Source organism: Microcaecilia unicolor, chromosome 4, assembly GCF_901765095.1.
Source record: "Microcaecilia unicolor chromosome 4, aMicUni1.1, whole genome shotgun sequence".
Taxonomy (NCBI): domain Eukaryota; kingdom Metazoa; phylum Chordata; class Amphibia; order Gymnophiona; family Siphonopidae; genus Microcaecilia; species Microcaecilia unicolor.
The window spans coordinates 369,406,717-369,430,814 of NC_044034.1; the positions used below are offsets into that span (position 1 = coordinate 369,406,717).

Consider the following 24,098-nt stretch of genomic DNA (forward strand, 5'->3'; position numbering starts at 1 on the left):
AATCTTCTTTCAGTCTTTTGCCATTTGTGGGACCCAGACTGTAGAACTACTACTACTACTATTTAGCATTTCTATAGCACTACAAGGCGTACGCAGCGCTGCACAAACATAGAAGAAAGACAGTCCCTGCTCAAAGAGCTTACAATCTAATAGACAAAAAATAAATAAAGTAAGCAAATCAAATCAATTAATGTCTTTTCCAGCATCGGCCTCAGTCCCCACTATTCTTACCCAAGATAACAACTCAACAGCCATGTTGCGTTTCCATCCTCTCTTAATTTAGGCAACCCCTGTGTCTATCCCATGCATTTTTGAATTTGCTTATCATGTTTGAGTTTACCACCTCTCCTAGAAGGGCTTTCCAGGTGTCTATTACCCTCTCTGTGAAAAGAAATTTCCTAGTATTGGCTTCAGTGACCAACTTTGCCATTATAGAATATACTTGCTCAGCAAGCATTCAATTTTTTTGCATCTGACTTGTGGCTCCCTTTCTTGAACATAACCCATTGCCTCCATCAATTCTCTATAACATTACACAGACTTGCCAGAGTTTATGAAATTAGCGTGCTCATTTTCAACTTTGTAAGTCTATGTGCTTTGAAAATGAGCCTCCATAAGTACATAAGTATTGCCATACTGGGACAGACCAAATCAAAGGTCCATCAAGCCCAGTATCCTGTTTCCAACAGTGGCCAATCCAGGTCACAAATACCTGGCAAGATCCCAAAAACGTTCAATACATTTTATGCTGCTTATCCCAGAAATACTGTCAAAATACTAAGGCGTTCTACTTATTATGTCCAAAAGAACACAGCTATAATATTCAAAAATAGAAAGTAGAAAAGCAGTGGATTTTCCCCAAGTTCATTTTAATAATGGTCTATGGACTTTTCCTTTAGGAAGCCATACAGACCTTTTTAAAATCCCACTAAACTAACTGCCTTTATCACGTTCTCTGGCAATGAATTCCAGAGTTTAATTACACATTGCGTGAAGAAAAATTTTCTCTGATTCATTTTAAATTTACTACTTTGTACCTTCATTTTGTGCGTGCCCCCTATTCCTAGTATTTTTGGAAAGAGTAAGCAAACGATTCACATCTACCCGTTCCATTCCAGTCATTATTTTATAGACTTTATCATATCTCCCCTCAGTTGTCTTTTCTCCAAGCTAAAGAACCCTAGACGCTTCAGCCTTTCCTCATAGGGAAGTTGTCCCATCCCCTTTATCATTTTCGTCGCCCTTCTCTGCATCTTTTCTAATTCCACTGTGTCTTTTTTGAGATGCGGCGACCATGTTTGTCAGTCATTGGTTCTGATCAATAATTTCTTATTTTGACACTTAAGAAACACTAAAGCTTGGTACAGCCAGCGGGGATGAGGGGCCAGGGACTTTGCTCATTTTTGGTGGGTTGGACCCAGACTGGGTTGGACTATAGCCAGTTGCTTGCTATTTGGGGCCCTCAGAGCTCTCGGTGCGTAAGAGGGAGTTGACCCATCACATTTTTGCAGCCGGACGCTTGGAATTGACCAAGGCCTGGAAACAGCCAACTGTTCCGGAACTGTTGATGGTGCAGGTCAAGGTGGGTCACGTACTGAAGAATCAGCATGTCTTACCTGGTGATTAATGAGACATGGGGTTGTTTTTTTGTGTGTGTTGTATGGTTCTGCTTTTTCTTAATAAAAACTAAAGCAGTATGGTATATATAAGGTGTTTTGCATCTACAGTATTTATTTTTCATGTATTATCCCACGCCATGTAGCACCTCTCTCAAAGATCTTAAGGTAGCTTACAGTGATAATAAAAATATAGAAACAGTGAGCAAGATTATATCAAACAAAGTAAAAACATATAAAAAGACATAAAAAAATAAAATATAAAAAAATCATTCAGACAGAGCCACAGATACCAATAATGCTAATTAATCACTAGAAAGCATCTCTTAGGAAGTGTGAGTGAAAGCCATCAGTCTGCACACAATAGCTGTCTGAGGGGACAGGCCATGTGGTTAACAGTGTACTGAAGTGGTCATTGCCCATTTGGTGTTGCTCCAGCCATCTGAGCTTATTGTTAGCGATTTCTCAATTTTCACAGTATGACGCCTGCCAGAAATGTCAACGCTGTTCATGTTTGTAGATAATGTTGGCCTCCAGTCTATTCAGAGTACACCGGGGACAGACAGAGCGTGCCAAGACAGCTGTAGAACTGGTGAATGAGCCGGTGCGGTTACAGATGGGAAATAATATTTCAGACGACCTGTAATTATTGTATTGAAGTCGGGCTCTGCCGAGGGCTGACGAGTGTGTTAAAATCTGTGTGATTAGGTTGCCCAATGACCGATATGTAGTTTATAGTAGTGTGCTCTGAAATTTAAAAGCTGCCCTTTTGCTTTCTTTTTGGCTCAGTGTCTCACAAAAGAACTCATACGACGTTGTAAAACTCTGAAATAGCCCATATGTCTTATCGCGTTGTAGTGTTTGTACCTTGGTTTACAAACAATCCACCGTAATTATTATTTGCCATTTCATTCTGTACCTACTCTCTTTAGCTGCAGAGGAGCTTATTAGAGGTAATTAACGAAATGATGGTAGAAATATTTTAAGTAAGACTGAAATGCAAAGCGTAAAATTGTTTCCGAGTTCAGCAAACTGCATTCAGTTTTCATTGCCAGGACTTTTGGTTTCCTGGAATGGGTAAGGTAGCATCTTGGTGTCACCAAGAGAATTGTTACCTTTGTTGGATGTGACCCCCGCACAGTTATTCAACACAAAGCGACAGCAGGGTGCCAGAGACAATGGAGTTCCACAAATCACTTTGCTTATTCAATACACTGCCAGGTACCATGTGATCCTTTGCTGGGCCTGTGATGGAGACAGGTTCTCTGCAACTCTGAAACAGAGATTGTCCATTTAAGAACTGCATTAACTGGGAGCTGATGATGGGTATGGTGACATAAAAGATAGCCACGCGGAGGGCGATTTTCTAAATTGTTTCTTTCTGCAAAATTAGGTCATGCCTGAAAGTATATGTGCTGGAAGATGTACTTAAGGCAGGAGTTTGGGAGAAATGTCAGTGGAGAGATTATGGGTCCCCTGCTCCTCCAAGCCTTCTATCATTTGCACAACACTCCTAGCTTTATAGTTGTCCCGAGTTCAGGTCAAGGCCGCAAAGTGATCCACTCCGGGTTTTCTTCCTTGATTCCAGACAAGCAGTGTTAACACAAATGCAGCAAACGGAAGGAAAATAACAAACCAGAAATGTCCACAAATGCAAAATCAATCCTAAGAGTTTTTGTGCCCGGTTCTGTTCCACCAGGGTTATCTGGTCCAACTTCAAATGTCCCCCCACAAACTTCTTTCAGCGATCTGCCCCTCCACTATTGAGGCTTGCAGCTCCCTGCTCCCACAAGCTTCTATTAGCACCTACCCCCTTCTCTATCGAGGGCTGGCAGGTCCCTGCTCCAACAAGATTCTTTCTGTAGCTTCCCACAACACCCGCATCAGGTACCTTGTTTGCTGGCAGGGTTCCCCGATCCCCGCCAGCCGAAGAGTCTTCTTCAGTGCCGGTCGACTCTGGCGCCTTCGTTGTGGGATCATCTGTTTCTGACGCCTTACGTCCTGCACAGGGCTACATGCATGGTGCAGGAAGTAAGGCCAGCAAACAAGGTACCTAATGCAGCAGTCGGGCGGGGGGTGGGTGGCGACGGCGGGGGGGGTCAAATGTAGAGGGGGCCAGGGTGTAATCTGTGGGGGCCCATGCCCCCGTGGCCCCACGTAGCTACGCCCCTGTTAGTTACACACCAGCATTTAGACCAGATTTCAGGAGGCGTAACCGCGGCACCCAAAGTTAGGTGCAAGATCCACCCAAAACTAATATTTTAGAAAGGGCGCGCCTCAGATCTTCCCATCACCTAACTTTGGGCACCATTTATAAAATCCCCCCACCCAAAAAACAAAGTATATGTATCATAAGCAAGTCTATGCATGTGAGTCTAGCTAGTTGCTTCTTCCCCCTAAGGCTTGGGAGAAGACCAAGGATTTTACCCACTTACTGAAGAAGAGATAGTCATGCGCTAGGTGAAGCCTTTCTGACAGTGCATCCAGATTGTGGGTGCTACTCTGGTGAAAGCTGATTGGCAGGCATCACATCATGTGATTGCCTTTGGAGAAGGCATCATTAGGGAGGACCTAGCGACCTTGGAGGTGTATAGAGGGAGATTCTGTTCTTCAGATACTCTGCCCCATTTCCTTTAAGGACCTCAAAGATCAGAGAGAGTTTTACATTTATCCCTGCATTGTGCTGGTAGCCAGTGAAGTTTCTGCAGAAAAACCAGGTTTATGTGGAATCGACGCTGGTCTCTTTCCAAAACTGTATAAGGAGCCATCTGCTTCAGGTTGTGACTTGGAGAATATTTGATTAGAAAGTAGTGTGTCTATGATAAATGTATTATTTCAACACTGCTTTTTTAATACTATGGAATGCTGACCCACTCTTAGAACACCAAGAGGCATATTTTCAAAGCACTTTGGGAGGCTAAGTTCTATAGGTTTCTATGGAACTTTGGGAGGCTAAGAGGCATATTTTCAAAGCACTTTGGGAGGCTAAGTTCCATAGGTTTCTATGGAACTTTGGGAGGCTAAGTGCTTTGAAAATGAGCCCGTAAGTGCTTTGAAAATGAGCCTCCAAGTCTAGTATGTGATCCTTTAATGGGTTGGAAAATTGATCATCCATTCCGTATAAATTCCAGGAAGACAGCTGTGGTAGTATCTGGAGTTTTAATATGTAAATTTAAAGTCTTCCATGATAACCAATGTAGGAAGACTCAGGGTCACCTCTGCAATCAGATTTTCTTTTTGTTACATTTGTAGCCTGTGCTTTCCCACTCATGGCAGGCTCAATGTGGCTTACATATTGTATACAGGTACTTATTTGTACCTGGGGAAATGGAGGGTTAAGTGACTTGCCCAGAGTCACAAGGAGCTGCCTGTGCTGGGAATCGAACTCAGTTCCTCAGTTCCCCAGGACCAAAGTCCACCACCCTAACCACTAGGCCACTCCTCCACTTGAGGTGTTCTTGCACAGATGATGTGTGGTTACGAGGTGGTTGGAATATCGTCAGCCGCAAGATTGGTTTCTTCTAGCTGGATTAAAATGGATTCTGATTCGGTTAGATTCTGCACAGTTTGTGTTCTGAGTCAGGATTGATAACCCTCTACCCAATCTCCCTGGTCTTAGTTGATGTTGGATGTTGAAACCTGGTAGGCAGAGTTCAGAGAGTGGTGATCCCTTGGTTTCATCTATTTCTAAAATGTCCACATGCAGATGACATCATGGATCCTTGGGGATTTATGAGTAGCTGATCTGAAATTCACCAGGTCTGTGATTCCTTAATCCTTAATCTGGTGGTGCCCAGGATAACTTGATTATGACAGGGAGGTGATCATTTGGGTACTGTCAGGCAGGAGTCTAACAGCTGCACTTACATCTTCTCTTTGGTTTGATGGGGAGTATAGTTTTCATTTCCACACACCACTGGGATCCCTGCAATTTCTCTGTATCCAGGCTCAAGGCACATTCTTCATGGTTAGGCAGCTTTCAATCTGTGACCAGCAGAACTAAAGAAAGGCCTTTGTCAGGTCAACAGTCTTTCAGTGATGTTGGATGTTAAGCCAATTTCACTAGCTACCTTTCAAAAGGGTCAGGAAACATTAGTGTCACTAAAGTCTCTGTGAGTTCACAGGTCTCTGAGAACAAAGACCTTTATGCATTGTAGAACAAAACCAGGTCTGAGGGATCAAAGGCTTTCTGTATTGTAAGTGAAATGAATGTACTTCACACTCCTGTGTGAATTTTCTCCTGTAGTTTGATACAGCAGGGGTAGAGGAGGCTTGATTTCAGCAGGATCTGAGGATCAAAGTCCTGCTTTGGGAAACAAGATATATGGGTCAAATTTCAGCCAGTGGCAGTCAACAGTTATTAAGCACTAGATTCTCGGAGGTGGGGGGAGGGGGGTACAGCATTGAATATCCAGGTCTGTGGTTATGGCCGATATTTGTAAGCTTCTTTGAGCAGGGACCGGCCTTCTTCGTTATTATGTACAGCGCTGCGTAACACTAGTAGCGCTCTATAAATGTCAAATAGTAGTAGTACCTGCACACCTAACTGGGCAAGATAGGACTGTCATGTCTGTGGTCTTAACCAGGGGCATAGCCAGACTTCAACAGGAGGGGGGTCCAGAGCCTGAGATGAGGGGGCACATTTTAGCCCCCCCCCCCCGGCGCTGCCGACCCCCTCCCTAGCCGTCAACTTTGACGACCCTCTCGACCCCCCCTTCAACCCTCCCCCGCTGTCGCCTACCTTTGCTGGCGGGGGACCCCAATCCCCGCCAGCCGAGGAGGTCCTCTTCTTCCCGCGAAAGCTTCATTCTGTTTCTGACGTCCTGCGGGGGAGGATTGGTGGTGGGAGGGGGGGTCCAGGGCCAATTCTACAGGGGCCCAGGCCCCCCTGGCCCCACGTATTTACACCACTGGTCTTAATTTGCCCGGTTAGCTATGTGAGTGCTGGCACTGTATATCGCTGGTTCACGCACATAACTTTCGGGACCACCTCATCCTTGTCCCTGGACCGCCTGGCACTGCCAGGTTATATTTAAGCACTTTATAACAATCTATCATGACTCCTACCTCCTAGGATCATCCGTTATCCTTTCCTGTGGGGTCCTTTTACTAAGGTGCGCTGAAAAATGGCTTGTGGTAGTGTAGGCGCGGGTCTTGGGCGTGCGCCGATCCATTTTTCAGCGCACCTGTAAAAAAAAGTGCCTTTTAAAATTTTTTCCTGAAAATGGACGTGCAGCAAAATCAAAATTGCAGAGCGTCCATTTTGGGTCTGCGACCTTACCGCCAGCCATTGACCTAGCGATAAAGACTCACGCGGTAACCGGGCGGTAATGCCTACGTGCGTCAAATGCCACTTGGCACACGTCCAATACGCAAATCTGAAAATTATGGACGTGGGCCAAAAATGAAATTACCGCATGTTGGGTGTGCGTAGACACTTACGCAGTTTAGTAAAAGGGCTCCTTAATGATTTTAGTCTCATGCGTTAATCAAATAGTCTCATGCGTTAATATATGGAGGAGTGGCCTAGTGGTTAGAGTGGTGGACTTTGGTCCTGAGGAACTGAGTTTGATTCCCTGCACAGGCAGCTCCTTGTGACTCTGGCCAAGTCACTTAACCCTCCATTGCCCGCCGCATTGAGCCTGCCATGAGTGAGAAAGTGTGGGGTACAAATGTAACAAAACAAACAAAAAAAAATGGTCTCCAGTGTTTCTCATACCTCACACTAACACTATCTGCTTTTGTCTCACCTACAATGTAAACCGCACTGAGCCCTGGACAGGGGGATATTAGCAGTACACAAGAACTGATTTGAATTGAAGTTAAGTGGTACTAAATATTGACAGCTGGGCATCTTGGCATGGATTAAACAAGCAGGAGCCTCTTCTGATCCCTTAAACCACACTCAATATGGACCCCATCAATTTCAACTCACAGTCTGTAGCTATTAGTTCTGTGTCAAAGCAAATGCAAGGCGCAGATTAAGAAGGCCAAGAGGGAGTATGAAAAAAAGATAGCATTAGAGGCAAAAAAACATAGTAAAAATGTTTTTCGGTATATTAAAAGCAGGAAGCCGGCAAAAGAATCGGTTGGGCCGCTGGATGACCGAGGGGTAAAAGGGGCGATCAAGGAAGACAAAGATGTAGCGGAGAGACTGAATGAATTCTTTGCTTCGGTCTTCACCGAGGAAGATTTGGGTGGGATACCGGTGTCGGAAATGGTATTTCAAGCGGACGAGTCGGAGAAACTTACTGACTTCACGGTAAACCTGGAGGACGTAATGGGGCAGTTCGGCAAACTGAAGAGTAGCAAATCTCCTGGACCGGATGGTATTCATCCTAGAGTACTGATAGAACTGAAAAACGAGCTTGCGGAGCTACTGCTAGTGATATGCAACTTATCCTTAAAATCGAGCGTGGTACCGGAAGATTGGAGGGTGGCCAATGTAACGCCCATTTTAAAAAAGGCTCCAGGGGAGATCCGGGAAATTATAGACCGGTGAGTCTGACGTCGGTGCCTGGGAAAATGGTAGAGGCTATTATTAAAACAAAATTACAGAGCACATCCGAGGACATGGATTACTGAGACCAAGTCAGCATGGCTTTTGTGTGGGGAAATCTTGCCTGACCAATTTACTTCAATTCTTTGAAGGAGTGAACAAACATGTGGACAAAGGGGAGTCGGTTGATATTGTGTATCTGGATTTTCAAAAGGCGTTTGACAGGTACCTCATGAAAGGCTACAGAGGAAATTGGAGGGTCATGGGATAGGAGGAAATGTCCTATTGTGGATTAAAAACTGGTTGAAGGATAGGAAACAGAGAGTGGGGTTAAATGGGCAGTATTCACAATGGAGAAGGGTAGTTAGTGGGGTTCCTCAGGGGTCTGTGCTAGGACCGCTGCTTTTTAATATATTTATAAATGATTTAGAGATGGGAGTAACCAGCAAGGTAATTAAATTTGCTGATGACACAAAGTTATTCAAAGTCGTTAACTCACGAGAGGATTGTGAAAAATTACAGAAGGACCTTACGAGACTGGGAGACTGGGCGGCTAGATGGCAGATGACATTTAATGTGAGCAAGTGCAAGGTGATGCATGTGGGAAAAAAGAACCCGAATTATAGCTACGTCATGCAAGGTTCCACGTTAGGAGTTACAGACCAAGAAAGGGATCTGGGTGTCGTCGTCGATAATACACTGAAACCTTCTGCTCAGTGTGCTGCTGCGCTAGGAAAGCGAATAGAATGTTAGGTATTATTAGGAAAGGTATGGAAAACAGGTGTGAGGATGTTATAATGCCGTTGTATCGCTCCATGGTGCGACCGCACCTTGAGTATTGTGTTCAATTCTGGTCGCCGCATCTCAAGAAGGATATAGTAGATTTGGAAAAGGTGCAGCGAAGGGCGACTAAAATGATAGCGGGGATGGGAAGACTTCCCTATGAAGAAAGACTAAGGAGGCTAGGGCTATACAGCTTGGAGAAGAGACGGCTGAGGGGAGACATGATAGAGGTATATAAAATAATGAGTGGAGTGGAACAGGTGGATGTGAAGTGTCTGTTCACGCTTTCCAAAAATACTAGGACTAGGGGGCATGCGATGAAACTACAGTGTAGTAAATTTAAAACAAATCGGAGAAAATGTTTCTTCACCCAACGTGTAATTAAACTCTGGAATTCGTTGCCGGAGAAAGTGGTGAAGGCGGTTAGCTTAGCAGAGTTTAAAAAGGGGTTGGACGGTTTTCTAAAGGACAAGTCCATAAACCGCTACTAAACGGACTTGGAAAACTCCAAAATTCCAGGAATAACATGTATAGAATGTTTGTACGTTTGGGAAGCTCGCCAGGTGCCCTTGGCCTGGATTGACCGCTGTCATGGACAGGATGCTGGGCTCGATGGACCCTTGGTCTTTTCCCAGTGTGGCATTACTTATGTACTTATGTACTTATGTCTCTGGATGGTCCAGTTAATGCGGGTCACTTAAGGAGTTTTCTTTTTCTGTCGAGGAGGAGGGTTAAATCCAGCTCATATCACAAGAGAGAATTATTTAATAATTTTATTAGGATTTATTTACCGCCTTTTTGAAAGAATTCACTCAGGGGCCCTTTTACTAAGGCGTGCCCAAACGTGGTCTGCGCTGGTGTAGGCACGTGTTTTGGACGTGCGCTGGTCCATTTCCTGAGCGCGCCTGGAAAAAAGGGAATTTTTTAAATGTTCCGGAAAATGGATGTGAGGCAAAATGAAAACCAGTGTGCGTCCATTTTTGGCCTGAGGCCTTAATGCCACCCATTTACTTAACGGTAAAATTTCACATGCTAACCGGGTGGTAAGCGTCCCGCAATCGCCAACTGCCAATTACCACCAGGTAAGGGCCCTGCGGTAGAAAATAGAAAATATTTTCTACCGCGTGTTGTGGGCACGCACCAAAAATGGAATCACTGCCCGGGTCATGCGGTAGCTGGCTGGTAGTGCCAATTTGACGTGTGTTGGATGCGCATAAGGCAGTGCACAGTAAGAGTAAATCAAACATAAGCAATTACTGTGTAACTACCAACTAATGCCTTAATGGTGGTTCTTAACCTAATTTTACCCACTAGTAAAACAGGCCCGTTTCTGACACAAATGAAACGGACGCTAGCAAGGTTTTACTCGGAGTGTATATGTTTGAGAGAGAGAGTGTGTGTGAGAGAGAGAAAGTGTGTGTGTGAGAGATGGAGTGTGTGTGTGAGTGAGACAGAGAATGAGTGAGAGAGAGACAGACAGACAGACAGAGTGTGTGTGTGTTTGTGTCAGAGAGAGAGTGTGTGTGAGAGACAGAGTGTGTATGTGTGTGTGAGAGTGAGTGTGTGTGTGAGAGAGAGAGAGTGTGTGTGTGAGAGAGTGTATGTGAGACAGAGTGTATGTGTGGGGGGGGCTCCAAGTTCCATGACCCCCTCCTTCCCTCCCTCCCTCTCCTCCCCTCTGAGTTAAAGGCTCCCCTTCCATCCGAGGTGCAGGCCCTCCTCCCTCCCTCTCTCTCCGCCCCTCCAAGTTCTTGGCCCCCCCTTCCCTCCGAGTTCCATGCCCCCTCCCTCTCCTCCCCAGCGTGTTCCATGCCCCCCTTTACTCGGAGTGTGTATGTTTGAGAGAGAGTGTGTGGGTGAGAGATGAAGTGTGTATGTGAGAGAGAATGAGTGAGAGAGAGAGAGAGAGACAGAGTGTGTGTGTGTGTTTGTGTCAGAGAGAGAGAGTGTGTGTGAGAGAGAGAGAGAGAGTGTGTGTGTGTGTGTGTGTGTGTGTGTGTGTGTGTGTGTGAGACAGAGAGTGAGTGTGTGTGTGTGAGAAAGTGAAGCCTTGAAGCATTTGTGCGCTCTGTAAGGCTCCATCTCCTCAATTGAGGACACATAGTTCCAGAACGTTGCAGGAATGCTTCAAGGCTTGAAGGCTTCACTTTCTCGGTTTCAGAATGTTGGAGGTGTGTTTTATTATATAGGATGATTACTTGGATTGTGTATCACAGCTGTAGCTGTAGACCAGTGACTCTCAAACCTGTTTTAGGGGGACCTCTAGCCACTCATGTTTTCAGGATTTCCACAGTGAGTTTGTATGAGATAAATCTACATGCAACGAAGGTATTGCACGCAACTCTGTCCGAAACATACATTCGGGGTGGACGTCTTGAAAACCCAACTAGCTGAAAGTCTTCCGGGATGAGTTTGGGAACCACTGCTATGAAATATTCTGCTGCAGGTTATCAGTGGACAGATACGGGCTGTAGCAGTGGTTCCCAGACCCGGTCCTGGAGGCACCCCAGCCAGTCAGGTTTTCAGGACATCCGCAATGAATATTCATGAGAGAGATATGGATGCGGTGAAGGCAGTGCGTGCAAATCTCTCTCATTTATTTTATTTTATTATTTATTTATTTGTGACATTTGTATCCCACTTTATCCCAAACAAGTTTGAGTTCAATGTGTCTTACAATAAACAGTATAGGATACATAACCAAGAATAAAGCATAAGAAAGTAATTTGTTGTAAGAATCCAATGTTATAATACACAAAAGTTTTTAGAGAGGGAGAGAATTGAGAGAATAGGGGAGACTTCACTGCGGAAACCCAGGCCAAAGTATCCGCCTGCTTATCCGACATTGCCGCCTGGATGTCCAACCACCACCTGAAACTGAACATGGCCAAAACCAAGCTTATTGTCTTTCCACCCAAACACACTTCTCCTCTCCCTCCACTCTCTATTTCAGTCGATAACACCCTCATCCTCCCCACAACCTCAGAGTCATCTTCCACTCCTCCCTCTCCTTCTCTGCGCATATCCAGCAGACAGCCAAGACCTGTCACTTCTTTCTCTATAACATCAGCAAATTTCGCCCTTTCCTCTCTGGGCATACCACCCGAACTCTCATCCACTCTCTCATTACCTCTCGCCTTGACTACTGCAACCTACTACTCACTGGCCTCCCACTTAACCATTTATCCCCCCCTTCAATCCATTCAGAACTCTGCTGCGTGTCTTATCTTCCGCCTGGACCGATATGCTCATATCACCCCTCTCCTCAAGTCACTTCACCAGCTTCCGATCAGATACCGCATACAGTTCAAACTTCTCCTACTAACCTACAAATGCACTCAATCTGCAGCCCCTCATTACCTCTCTACCCTCATCTCCCCTTATGCCCCTACCTGAAACCTACGCTCACAGGACAAATCCCTCCTCTCAGTACCCTTTTCCACCACCGCCAACTCCAGGCTCCGCCCTTTCTGCCTCGCCTCACCCTATGCTTGGAATAAACTTCCTGAGCCCATACGCCAAGCCCCTCCCTGCCCATCTTCAAATCCTTACTCAAAGCCCACCTCTTCAATGTCGCTTTCGGCACCTAACCATTATACCCCTATTCAAGAAATCTAGACTGCCCCCAATTTGATTGACTGCACATTTTGTCCTTTAGATTGTAAGCTCCTCTGAGCAGGGACTGTCCTTCTTTGTGAAATTGTACAGTGCTGCGTAACCCTAGTAGCGCTTTAGAAATATTAAGTAGTAGTAGTAGGTTTGTGGTAAGGACCTGGTGGCAGCAGTAGCCTCCCCACTAAATGTTATAAGCCTCCTGCTTGACTGCCAAATTTGTCTTGGGTTCCATGTCCCACCTTTGGCCCATGCTAATAGGGAGAACCCTCCTGTCCACCCTGAATGCAGAATCAGCCTGCCATACTCCCACGTTGGCGGTTCATAGTACCTTGCTAAAGGAACAAGTAGTCAAGGACCAAGAAACAATGACTATTCATTGTGGATATTCTGCAAGTCTGACTGGCTAGGGTACCTCCAGGACCAGGTTTGGGAACTACTGGGCTATAGGAAACAACTGTGTGTGAACAGAGTTTGTCTAACTGAGTTTCACTGTTGTATTTTAGAAAGAACCCTCTATTGGTATCTACACAACATGAGCAATGTTTTTGTGGGCGAGAAATTACACTTGGGAATTAAATAGAATGGAGACAAGATTGGATATTGAAACTGTGCCTGTTTTTCCAGACCAGACCTGTTGGAGTGGAGCAGTGTGGTTAACCAACAATCCGTCTTACAGCGGCTAGACCATGCATTTACCATAGCCCAGCGGCACTTGAACATCCCCAAACTCCTGGATCCTGAAGGTTAGTACACTCCGTTAAACCTTTTTGTCATTCAGAGATATTAATATATTTAAGCACTTTGCTCGAAGACTTGTGGTTTCTAGAAGCTTAGTATTTTGCTCGTTCCAGCATGTTAAATTCTCAGTAACAGATGTGGAGACTGAATGATAATTTAATGCAACGTTGTGTGACATGTAAAATTAATCTGAGTTCAAGTAAGCTATTGTTCACAATTGTGAAAATAGATTACTTGTTATTATAGAAAGCTTATCAAAATATATCATAGTAAAATTTATAATCGACACCGGGGGTCTTTTACTAAAGCTTAGCTCGAGTTACCTGCAGCAAGGCCCAGAGGAATAAAATGGGCCCTGCTGCAGATAACTTGAGCTAAACTTTAGTTAAAAAAATCCCCCACAAGTTGCTATTGTATCTAGTATTTAGGAGACATTCCACAGACATTCTGTATAGATATAGATAGGATAAAGGGACGCATATGTCCCTCCACTTACCAGTCAATGCCAGCAGAGGAGGGAGGAGCGCCATCTTCTTCTCCCAACATTTCCGTTGAAGACCACCAAGAGGGTGGAAGGGGGGTGTTGGACCCTACAGAATTGAGAACTTGAGATAAAAGTGTGGCACAACCAGCCCATAAGAAGCCACAACTTGAATTAGGGGTGGAAGATGGGTCCCCTTTCTTAAGGGATCAGCTTGGAGAAAGCTGCAGCTAGACTCGTAGGGGAAAAGAGGATTAGCTAGGTGGGGGGTGGGCAGATTGGCTGAGAGAGATCCACATCTTGATTCTGATGATACTAAGCTATATATATATATTAAAATAACGTTTAACATCAGACTTGCTACAGGCTATCTCTGAGGTCACTTAGTAAAAATGCTACTGATGCAGTGAAAAATAAGTATCTGTTTTGCATAATCTGATGTGGTGTTCTCTGAATCTTCTGATCTGTGTTTATTCCAATGTAAAGAATATTTGATTAGTGTTTTATTGGCTTTCTTTATGTGCCGATTTTATTTTTGAGTCTTGGTACAGAATCTGCTTAAGTTTAGCTTCATTGTTACGAAATCTTGAAAGAAAGACCCAACTTCTCTTCATTTCCAATGTCACTCGATGGAAAAACCACACAAGACTTAGGGTGTCCTCAATCCCCTATTTACTGAAGTGCACTACGGGGCCTTTTACTAAGGTGGGCTAGGCCTAACGTGGGCCTACCACGTGCTAAAAGGGCACCACCGTGAGACATGTTAGTTTCCCGCTCAGTGTGCGCGGTAATGTTGCGCTAGAATTGTTTCCAGCGTGGGAGGCGTGCCGTGGCCGGAGAGTAGGCATGCCTGCAGGCATATTACTGTGCGCTACCCGATTAGCACGGGAGTAGGTCGTGAGCCCTGACGGCCCTGGTTCCCAAACCTGATCCTGGAGGATACCCGCTCCGCGTTAGGAGTTACAGACCTAGAAAGGGATCTGGGAGTCATCGTGGACAAGACGTTGAAAACTTCTGCTCAGTGTGCTGTGGCGGCTAAGAAAGCCCACAGAATGTTGAGTATTATTAGGAAAGGGATGGAAAACAAACACGAGGATGTTATAATGCTGTTGTATCGCTCCATGGTGAGACTGCACCTCGAGTATTGTGTTCAGTTCTGGTCGCCGCACTTCAAAAAAGATATAAAGGAATTGGTGAAGGTGCAGAGAAGGGCGACAAAAATGGTAAAAGGGATGGGAGGACTTCCCTATAAGGAAAGGCTGAGAAGGTTAGGGCTCTTCAGCTTGGAGAAAAGGCGGCTGAGGGGTGATATGATAGAAGTCTACAAGATAATGAGTGGAATGGAGCAGACAGACATGAAGCGTTTGTTTACACTTTCTAACAATAATAGAACCAGGGGACATAAGATGAAGCTAGAATGTGCTAGATTTAAAACAAATAGGAGAAAGTTTTTCTTTACTCAATGTGTAGTTAGACTCTGGAACTCATTGCCGGAGAATGTAGTGACAGCAGTTGGCCTTACGGAGTTTAAGGGGGGTTTGGACAGATTCCTGAAGGAAAAGTCCATTGAACATTATTAATTTAAATTTTTGTTTTGTTTTTGGGTTTTTGCCGGGTTCTTGATGTTATGACCCGGTAGTGGTGAGCCCCTGTGCCCCGACTGAGCACGGCAGAGATGGAGTGACACCGCACTCGGTCAGGCAGCCAGACAACCCCTAGCTTCACCTGGGAAGCGACCACCATTCACCGGGAGTTGAGCCCCCAGCTGCAGGCGGCCACCAGGACTTCAGGAATCGGCGGGGTTGCACAGCCGCTGACCAGGATAGCAGGAAACAGACATAGTCCAGAACCAGTACTCCAACAGACAAAGAATAGTCAAATCAGTCCAGAGTCAAGGCAGGCAGCAAACAAGCGAAATCCAAGATAACTAGCCAAGGTCTGGTACACAGGAAAACAGGAACAGAAAGAAGTCGGTGAACAGCACTCCGACAGCAACTCCTCAGAACAAATGAGGCCGAAGCAATGAAGGCCTGGAGGCAGTGCTTTAAATAGTGAAGAAATTTGAGCAAACCAAACTCAGGTGAAGCCAACATGGCTGCCCCCATAGGAGATCCTCCCAAGAACAAATATGGATAGGGTTACCATTTTGTGTCCTCCGAAAAAGAGGACACATGTCACGCCCCCTACCCCGCCAATGCCCCGCCCCCGCCATGCCCCTTTCAGGTCCTCATTCCGCCCCCTATTCCCCGCCCCCCGTCACATAGTCCCCTCCCCGCCCCCCCCGTTCCACATACCCCCCCCCCCGTCACATATCCCCCCCTCACTTACTATCTAGCCCTGGTGGTCTAGTGGCGTCTTCTCTTTGGGGCAGGAAAGAGCTCCCTCTTTCCTGCCCGGAGCGCTGCCTGCCCTTGCCTGCTGCATCCTCCTCGGTTTGGCTGGGGATTCAAAATGGCCACCGAGAGTTGAAGCGGCCTCGCGAGACTTCAACTCTCGGCGGCCATTTTGAATACCCAGCCAGACCGAGAAGGATGATGGACAAGGGAGGCAGCGCTCCGGGCAGGAAAGAGGGGGCTCTTTCCTGCCCCGAAGACGTCACAATAGACCACCAGGTAGGGTTACCATATGGCTCCAGAAAAAGGAGGACGGATTGAGCCAGCCGGGTTTTACTTCCATTGCTTTCAATGGAAGTAATTGAGCCAGCCGGGTTTTACTTCCATTGCTTTCAATGGAAAGCAATGGAAGTAAAACCCGGCTGGCTCAATCCGTCCTCCTTTTTCTGGAGCCATATGGTAACCCTACCACCAGGGAACATGGTAAGGAAGGGAAGGGGAGGGGACAGGAGACCAGACCCACGGCATCGATCGCCCGCACGCCCGCACCCACGTTTGTCCAGAAATCCGGACAAACGTGCGTGCAGGCAAAATCCGCCGGACGCCTCGGACATGCCCTCAAAAAGAGGACATGTCCGGGGAAATCCGGACGAATGGTAACCCTAAATATGGAGTTCTTTCCTGATCTCGTTTATACAAGATGGCCACCCCCTCCTGAGCTAGCCAAGATGGCCGCTGCCCATGCTCTAAGCTGGATGACGGCTGCCAGACTTGGGAAACTGAAACCGACCCATCCTGGAGAAACATCAAAAAGCCGGCTAGCTCTGCCGGGACCGCACCTCGCCAGCGAATCAGACGCGCAGGCCTGGATTCAGGTGAGGAACGTAACACTTGAGGCCTGGATTGGCCACTGTCGGAGACAGGATGCTGGGCTTGATGGACCCTTGATCTTTTCCCAGTATGGCGGTGCTTATGTTCTTATGAGAGAGATTTGCATGCACCACCACCATTGCATGCAAATCTCTCTCATGAATATTCATTGTAGATATCCTGAAAACCTGACTGGCTGTGGTGCCTCCAGGACCAGGTTTGGGAACCACTGCCTTACTGCCTCCTAAATGGGCGACGGTAAGAGCGCCTGCCGTAACATCTACACATTAATGGAGAAATTAACGTGTGGCCATTACAAAAAAATATATATATAGCGAGGCAGCCATTTTACCGCCAAACTAAAAGTAGCCGAAAACCACCTGCTGGCACCAGCGCCGACCACATTTTAGCACAGCTTGGTAAAAGGACTCCTAAGCCTTTTCAGTCCCTGTTCTTCAATAACCAAAATGGAATGTGGAGCAAATACAAAACCTCTCCTGTAAATGCTGAGGGCCTTCCCAGCAAGAGGGCTGCCATGCAGTTAAGCAATGACAAGTTCAGTTGGCTACAATGCTTGAGGTGGCTGTAACCAGAGGCATAGCCAGACTTCGGCGGGAGGGGGGTCCAGAGCCCAAGGTGAGGGGGCACATTTTAGGCCCCCCCACCAGTACCACCAACCCCCCCCCCCCCGCACCGCTGCTGCCACCACCAACAACTTTGACCCCCTTGCCGACGACCCTCTCGACCCCCCCCTACCGCCGCCAACCTTCTCTCACCGCCGCTGTCGGCTACCTTTGCTGGCAGCGGATACCAACCCCCACCAGCCGAGGTCTTCTTCTTCTGGCGTAAGGCTTCATTCTGTTTCTGTGAGTCTGATGTCCTGCACGTTGTACGTGCAGGACATCAGACTCACAGAAACAGAACGAAGCCTTGCACGTTGTACATGCAGGACGCGAGACTCACAGAACCAGAACGAAGCCTTGCGCCGGAAGAAGAGGACCTCGGCTGGCGGGGGTTGGGGTGCCCCGCCAGCAAAGGTAACTGATGGCGACGGTGGGGGAGGGTTGGCGGCAGGAGGGGGGGTCGAGAGGTTCATCGGCAGGGGGGTCCAAGGCCAAATCTACTGGGGCCCAGGCCCCCGTGGTCCCACGTAGCTACACCACTGGCTGTAACTGCTCTGCGTTTTCTGCTGTGTTAACTGTAACTGTGCAATAATGGCTTCCACATTAATTGTAAGGCATAGTCCTTACCTATTCCACACTCCGACAAGCAATTTTACCCATTAGCTGTTTGACCAAGCAATTGGTCTGCGTTAAACTAATGCACTAGCTGTTAGCATGCGCTCAAAGGTCCATCAAGTCCAGCATCCTTTTTCCAACAGTGGCCAATCCAGGTCACAAATACCTGGCAGAAACCCAAATAGTAGCAACATTCCATGTAGAACCCCAAGAGTAGCAAGATTCTAGATTTCTAAAGAATAACAATATTCCATGCAGAATTTCAAAGTGTAACAACATTCCATGTAAAACCCCAAAGAGTAGCAAGATTCCATTCAGAATCCCAAGTACATAAGTGTTGCCACACTGGGACAGAGCAAAGGTCCATCAAGTCCAGCATCCTGTTTCCAACAGTGGCCAATCCAGGTCACAAATACCTGCCATTTTTCAGGGCACCTTAGTAAAAGCACCCCCTAAGAGTGTAAACCAGCTAGATGGCAATGCTGTAGAGCAGGATAAAAGTATGTAATAAACTTGATACATTGAAATTTGAGAATCTTGCAAAATTTCAGCCTCAGAAACGGACTAATTCTGTCTTTAAAAAATGAGAAACATTTATAAATTAAAAAGTGCTTTTTGTTTTTGGAAAAACGCATTTGAAAAACATCTAAATCTCTGTGAAAAAAATTGCATCGTCCCTTTCTACTGACCCTATGAGTAAACAAAACTTTCAAAGATGAAAGTTGCCCAAATTTACCCCTCCAAACTGTTATAGCTTTTATTTCTGGTATTTGTAACCCCACTTTACGTACCTTTTTGCTCAGCAGGTCACAGTTCTCTCAGCTGTGTAAAGTAAAGCTCTTTGGGTTCCTTTTACCAAGCTGCAGGAAAAAGGACCCTGCACTAGGCATGGGGGCTATTTTTCCCGTGCGCCAGGGCCCCTTTTACCACAGCGGGTAAAAAAGCCCTCAGCACACCTGGCCATGGGGTGAGAGAACTCTTACCGCATGGCCGTGCTGCAGGGAGCCCTTACCTCCACCCACTGACAAGGCGATAAGGGCTCCCACAGTAATGCGGCAGTAACCATTGCGGAGTGGAGGAGTGGCCTAGTGGTTAGCGTACCAGTCTTGCAATCCAGAGGTGGCCATTTCAAATCCCACTGCTGCTCCTTGTGATCTTGGGCAAGTCGCTTAACCCTCCATTGCCTCAGGTACAAACTTAGATTGTGAGCCCTCCTGGGACAGAGAAATATCCAGAGTACCTGAATGTAACTCACCTTGAGCTACTCCTGAAAAAGGTGTGAGCAAAATCCAAATAAATAAATAACCAGGCAGCACGTGCAATGCTCAATTACCAAAGGGCTATCGTTGAGCAAGCCATTTCCAGGAGTTTTATTTTCCCCCCCTGGAAATGGTGCGCACTTGGGGCGGAACTACCGTCAGCAGCCGCATTGGGCCAGCGGTAGTCCCGGAAGAGTGAGCGGTTCTCTGTAAAAGGGTCTCCTTTGTCAACAGAAGCAGGCCATGTTCTATTTTGTATTACAAAGAATAAAATTCAAATTCATTCTCTGGCCAAAAGCTCATTATCAGAGACAGAAGAGATTAGTTACTGAATGTACTGAGTAAAAGTGTCCTATCCAGTTCATTAATTTTTGTAAAATTATTCTGGAACTGTACCTGGGGGCTTAGTGGTAGGTGGGTTTATTGATATGAAGTGATTCTAATAGACATGAAAATGATCAAAGGAAATGTGTAGGTTTCACAGTAGGAATGTAGATATGATTTAATAGGGACTCGTTGTAGAGATCCCATTATCTGGCACTTAGAAACTCACAAAGAAAGAAGCTTTGAGAACATTGAACTCAATTACAAAGCTACAGTTAGGGGCCCTATTTCTGAAGCTTCGTTCATTTTTTTTTTCTGGCTTTGAGCGCATGCTAACAGCTAGTGCATTAGTTTAACGCAGACCAATTGCTTGGTCAAACAGCTAATGGGTAAAATTGCTTGTCGGAGTGTGGAATAGGTAAGGACTATGCCTTACAATTAATGTGGAAGCCATTATTGCACAGTTACAGTTAACACAGCAGAAAACGCAGAGCAGTTACAGCCAGTGGTGTAGCTACGTGGGACCACGGGGGCCTGGGCCCCAGTAGATTTGGCCTTGGACCCCCCTGCCGATGAACCTCTCGACCCCCCCTCCTGCCGCCAACCCTCCCCCACCGTCGCCATCAGTTACCTTTGCTGGCGGGGCACCCCAACCCCCGCCAGCCGAGGTCCTCTTCTTCCGGCGCAAGGCTTCGTTCTGGTTCTGTGAGTCTCGCGTCCTGCATGTACAACGTGCAAGGCTTCGTTCTGTTTCTGTGAGTCTGATGTCCTGCACGTACAACGTGCAGGACATCAGACTCACAGAAACAGAATGAAGCCTTACGCCAGAAGAAGAAGACCTCGGCTGGTGGGGGTTGGTATCCGCTGCCAGCAAAGGTAGCCGACAGCGGCGGTGAGAGAAGGTTGGCGGCGGTAGGGGGGGGTCGAGAGGGTCGTCGGCAAGGGGGTCAAAGTTGTTGGTGGTGGCAGCAGCGGTGCGGGGGGGGGGGGGGGGGTGGTACTGGTGGGGGGGCCTAAAATGTGCCCCCTCACCTTGGGCTCTGGACCCCCCTCCCGCCGAAGTCTGGCTATGCCTCTGGTTACAGCCACCTCAAGCATTGTAGCCAACTGAACTTGTCATTGCTTAACTGCATGGCAGCCCTCTTGCTGGGAAGGCCCTCAGCATTTACAGGAGAGGTTTTGTATTTGCTCCACATTCCATTTTGGTTATTGAAGAACAGGGACTGAAAAGGCTTAGGAGTCCTTTTACCAAGCTGTGCTAAAATGTGGTCGGCGCTGGTGCCAGCAGGTGGTTTTCGGCTACTTTTAGTTTGGCGGTAAAATGGCTGCCTCGCTATATATATATTTTTTTGTAATGGCCACACGTTAATTTCTCCATTAATGTGTAGATGTTACGGCAGGCGCTCTTACCGTCGCCCATTTAGGAGGCAGTAAGGCAGTGGTTCCCAAACCTGGTCCTGGAGGCACCACAGCCAGTCAGGTTTTCAGGATATCTACAATGAATATTCATGAGAGAGATTTGCATGCAATGGTGGTGGTGCATGCAAATCTCTCTCATAAGAACATAAGCACCGCCATACTGGGAAAAGATCAAGGGTCCATCAAGCCCAGCATCCTGTCTCCGACAGTGGCCAATCCAGGCCTCAAGTGTTACGTTCCTCACCTGAATCCAGGCCTGCGCGTCTGATTCGCTGGCGAGGTGCGGTCCCGGCAGAGCTAGCCGGCTTTTTGATGTTTCTCCAGGATGGGTCGGTTTCAGTTTCCCAAGTCTGGCAGCCGTCATCCAGCTTAGAGCGTTTGAGCAAATGTTTAAAGTGCTGTTTAACTTGTCAGCTTATATTTTAATGCCTTAAAATTAATGCTCATTTGGATAATGACTGTGGCCCCCAACATGAACAGCATTTATGTTATAAATGTACCTTTTTAATGTTTTTGACAGCTACTTATTAAAGCAACAACTTCAAGTCGCTTGTTTCTATTAGAACTATTAGTCCTACTGCCTGTGAAGGTAGTTTGAACATAATTGAATTGCTCACAGGTCAGCGTGGTGATAATAAAATCTATGTACATTCAGAAGGGAGGGTTTTGAATGAAATACAATATATGCTTTGACATATCTTCTCCACATTAACAAAATGATTTCACTTAGAATAATTGCCCTGTTCAACAGTGGTGCAGAGTTGTTGGGTTTCTTTTGAAAGAAAATGAAAAATGCAACATAACTCTATCCAAATCCAAACTGAAAGCAACAAAATGGGGGGGAGGGGTCAGTTTATTTCATTTATAACACACTTTGGGGGTAATTCTACATAGGGCGCTCTAAGGGGGTCTTTTACTAAGGCGCACTCACGTTTTAAGTGGACGCTAAAATTGGGCACGCGCTAATTGTTAGAGACATCCATAGGATGCAGTGCATTGGCATCTCTAAAGTTCAGCGCACGCTCAATTTTAGCACACGCTAAAAACGTGAGCACGCCTTAGTAAAAGGGGGTCTAAGGTGGCAAACTGTAGGAGCGCAAACGGGAGATAACAGCAGTTGAGCGCCAAAATGGGGGTAAAATGGCAGATATGTGTGTAAGTGTGCCAAGTGTTCTCGCGCATTACTGCAAAACAGGCATTCCCATGGAAGCGGTGTGGGTGGGTAACGGGCATTCCTATTTGTATGCTCAAATGTAGTATTTAGGTGTGGCCACTTGCACATGCCATGTGGTCGCACCTAAAGTTGGGCACCTCAATGTCAACTTTGACAATGACTCCACTGGCCAAGCTACTGTCCAATCAAGGTCTCAATCCATTCATTTATCCAGATGATGTCACGATCTACATCCCGTTTAAATATGATTTAACAGAAATCACAAATGAAATTAATCACAGCTTCCAAATAATGAACACGTTGGCGGATGCTTTCCAACTGAAGCTTAATGCGGAAAAGACACAATGCCTTATTATCTCATCACAATATAACAAGATTAAGTATACCAACATAAATACCCCAAACTTTACTCTTCCTGTTTCGGATACTCTGAAACTTCTAGGAGTCACAATTGATCAAAGTCTCACACTAGAAAGTCATGCAAAAAATGTAACAATGAGAACTGTTCTTCCCAAGAGAGGTATTCTGCAACCTGGTGCAGTCAATGGTGTTAAGTCATTTGGACTCATAGGAGCCAACTTTTCAAAATTATTGGGGGTGCTAAGCCCAATGGAAATGACCCTTCCCTGGACACATACAAGGAATTTTCTCAATATTGGGGGTACTCAAGCACCCACAGCACCCACAGAGTCGGCTCCAATGTTTGGACTATTGTAATTCCATCTACGCCAACTGCAAAACACAAATCATTAAGAAACTCCAGATGGCCCAGAATACTGCAGCCAGACTAATATTTGGAAAAATGAAATACGAAAGCGCCAAGCCCCTCAGAGAAAAATTGCACTGGCTCCCACTAAAAGACCGAATTACGTTCAAAACCTGTACCCTGGTTCATAAAATTATTCATTGCGAGGCCCCGATATATATGTTTGACCTCATAGACTTACCAGCAAGGAACACAAAAAGATCATCACGTACCGTTTTGTATCTCCACTACCCCAATTGCAAAGGACTCAAATCTAAATCGATATATGCATCTAGCTTCTCCTACGCCTGCACGCAAACATGGAATGCATTACCAAGTGCCATAAAAACAACGCAAGATTTGGTAACCTTCCGGAAACTACTAAAGACCAACCTGTTTAATGAGACTTATCACAAAGGTCCTTCATAATTGAATTGACACCAAGACTTTTACCTGAACAAGATCTATGATCTCTTACTATTTGTCTACTATAATCCAGTGGCATAGCCAAGGGTGGGCTTAGGTGGGCCCATGCCCACCCACTTTGTGTTCAGGCCCACCCAGTAGCAGCATACCTATGATGCCCCACCAGCCAAAAACTCCCAACAAGTGTCCCTCCTCCATACCTTGTAAGTAGCAGATCTTCGCCTGCAGTGAACAGTGACATACATACTGCTCGCACCGGCCCCACAGCCTTCCCTCTGATGTATTTCTGCCTAGGTGGAAACAGGAAGTTGGATCAGAGGGAAGGGTGTGGGGCCAACATGAGCAGTGTGTATTAGTTGCTGCTCGCTGCTGGTGAAAATCTGCTATTTAAAAGGTACATGGGAGAGGGGGGATGTTTGAGAGACCATATGGCATGCAGGTGAGACAAGGAGAGACCAAATCACGTGTGGGACGGAGCGAGGTTCTTCTGCCCACACATCTTGGGCCCAGGCCCACCCAAAATTGGGTGTCTGGCTACGCCCCTGCGTATAATCAAAATGTGTTTATTGAATGTTTCA

General features: G+C 46.3%; 1 protein-coding gene across 1 annotated transcript in view; it reads left to right on the forward strand.

Moving 5' to 3' along the window:
• The window catches only part of DMD (dystrophin), a 2,615,032-nt gene that overhangs the window by 557,357 nt on the left and 2,033,577 nt on the right, over nt 1-24,098 (forward strand). Inside the window, exon 7 of the mRNA XM_030202363.1 lies at nt 13,138-13,256. Within this exon, the coding sequence (XP_030058223.1) occupies nt 13,138-13,256 (119 nt within the window). The remainder of the gene's footprint in view (nt 1-13,137; nt 13,257-24,098) is intronic.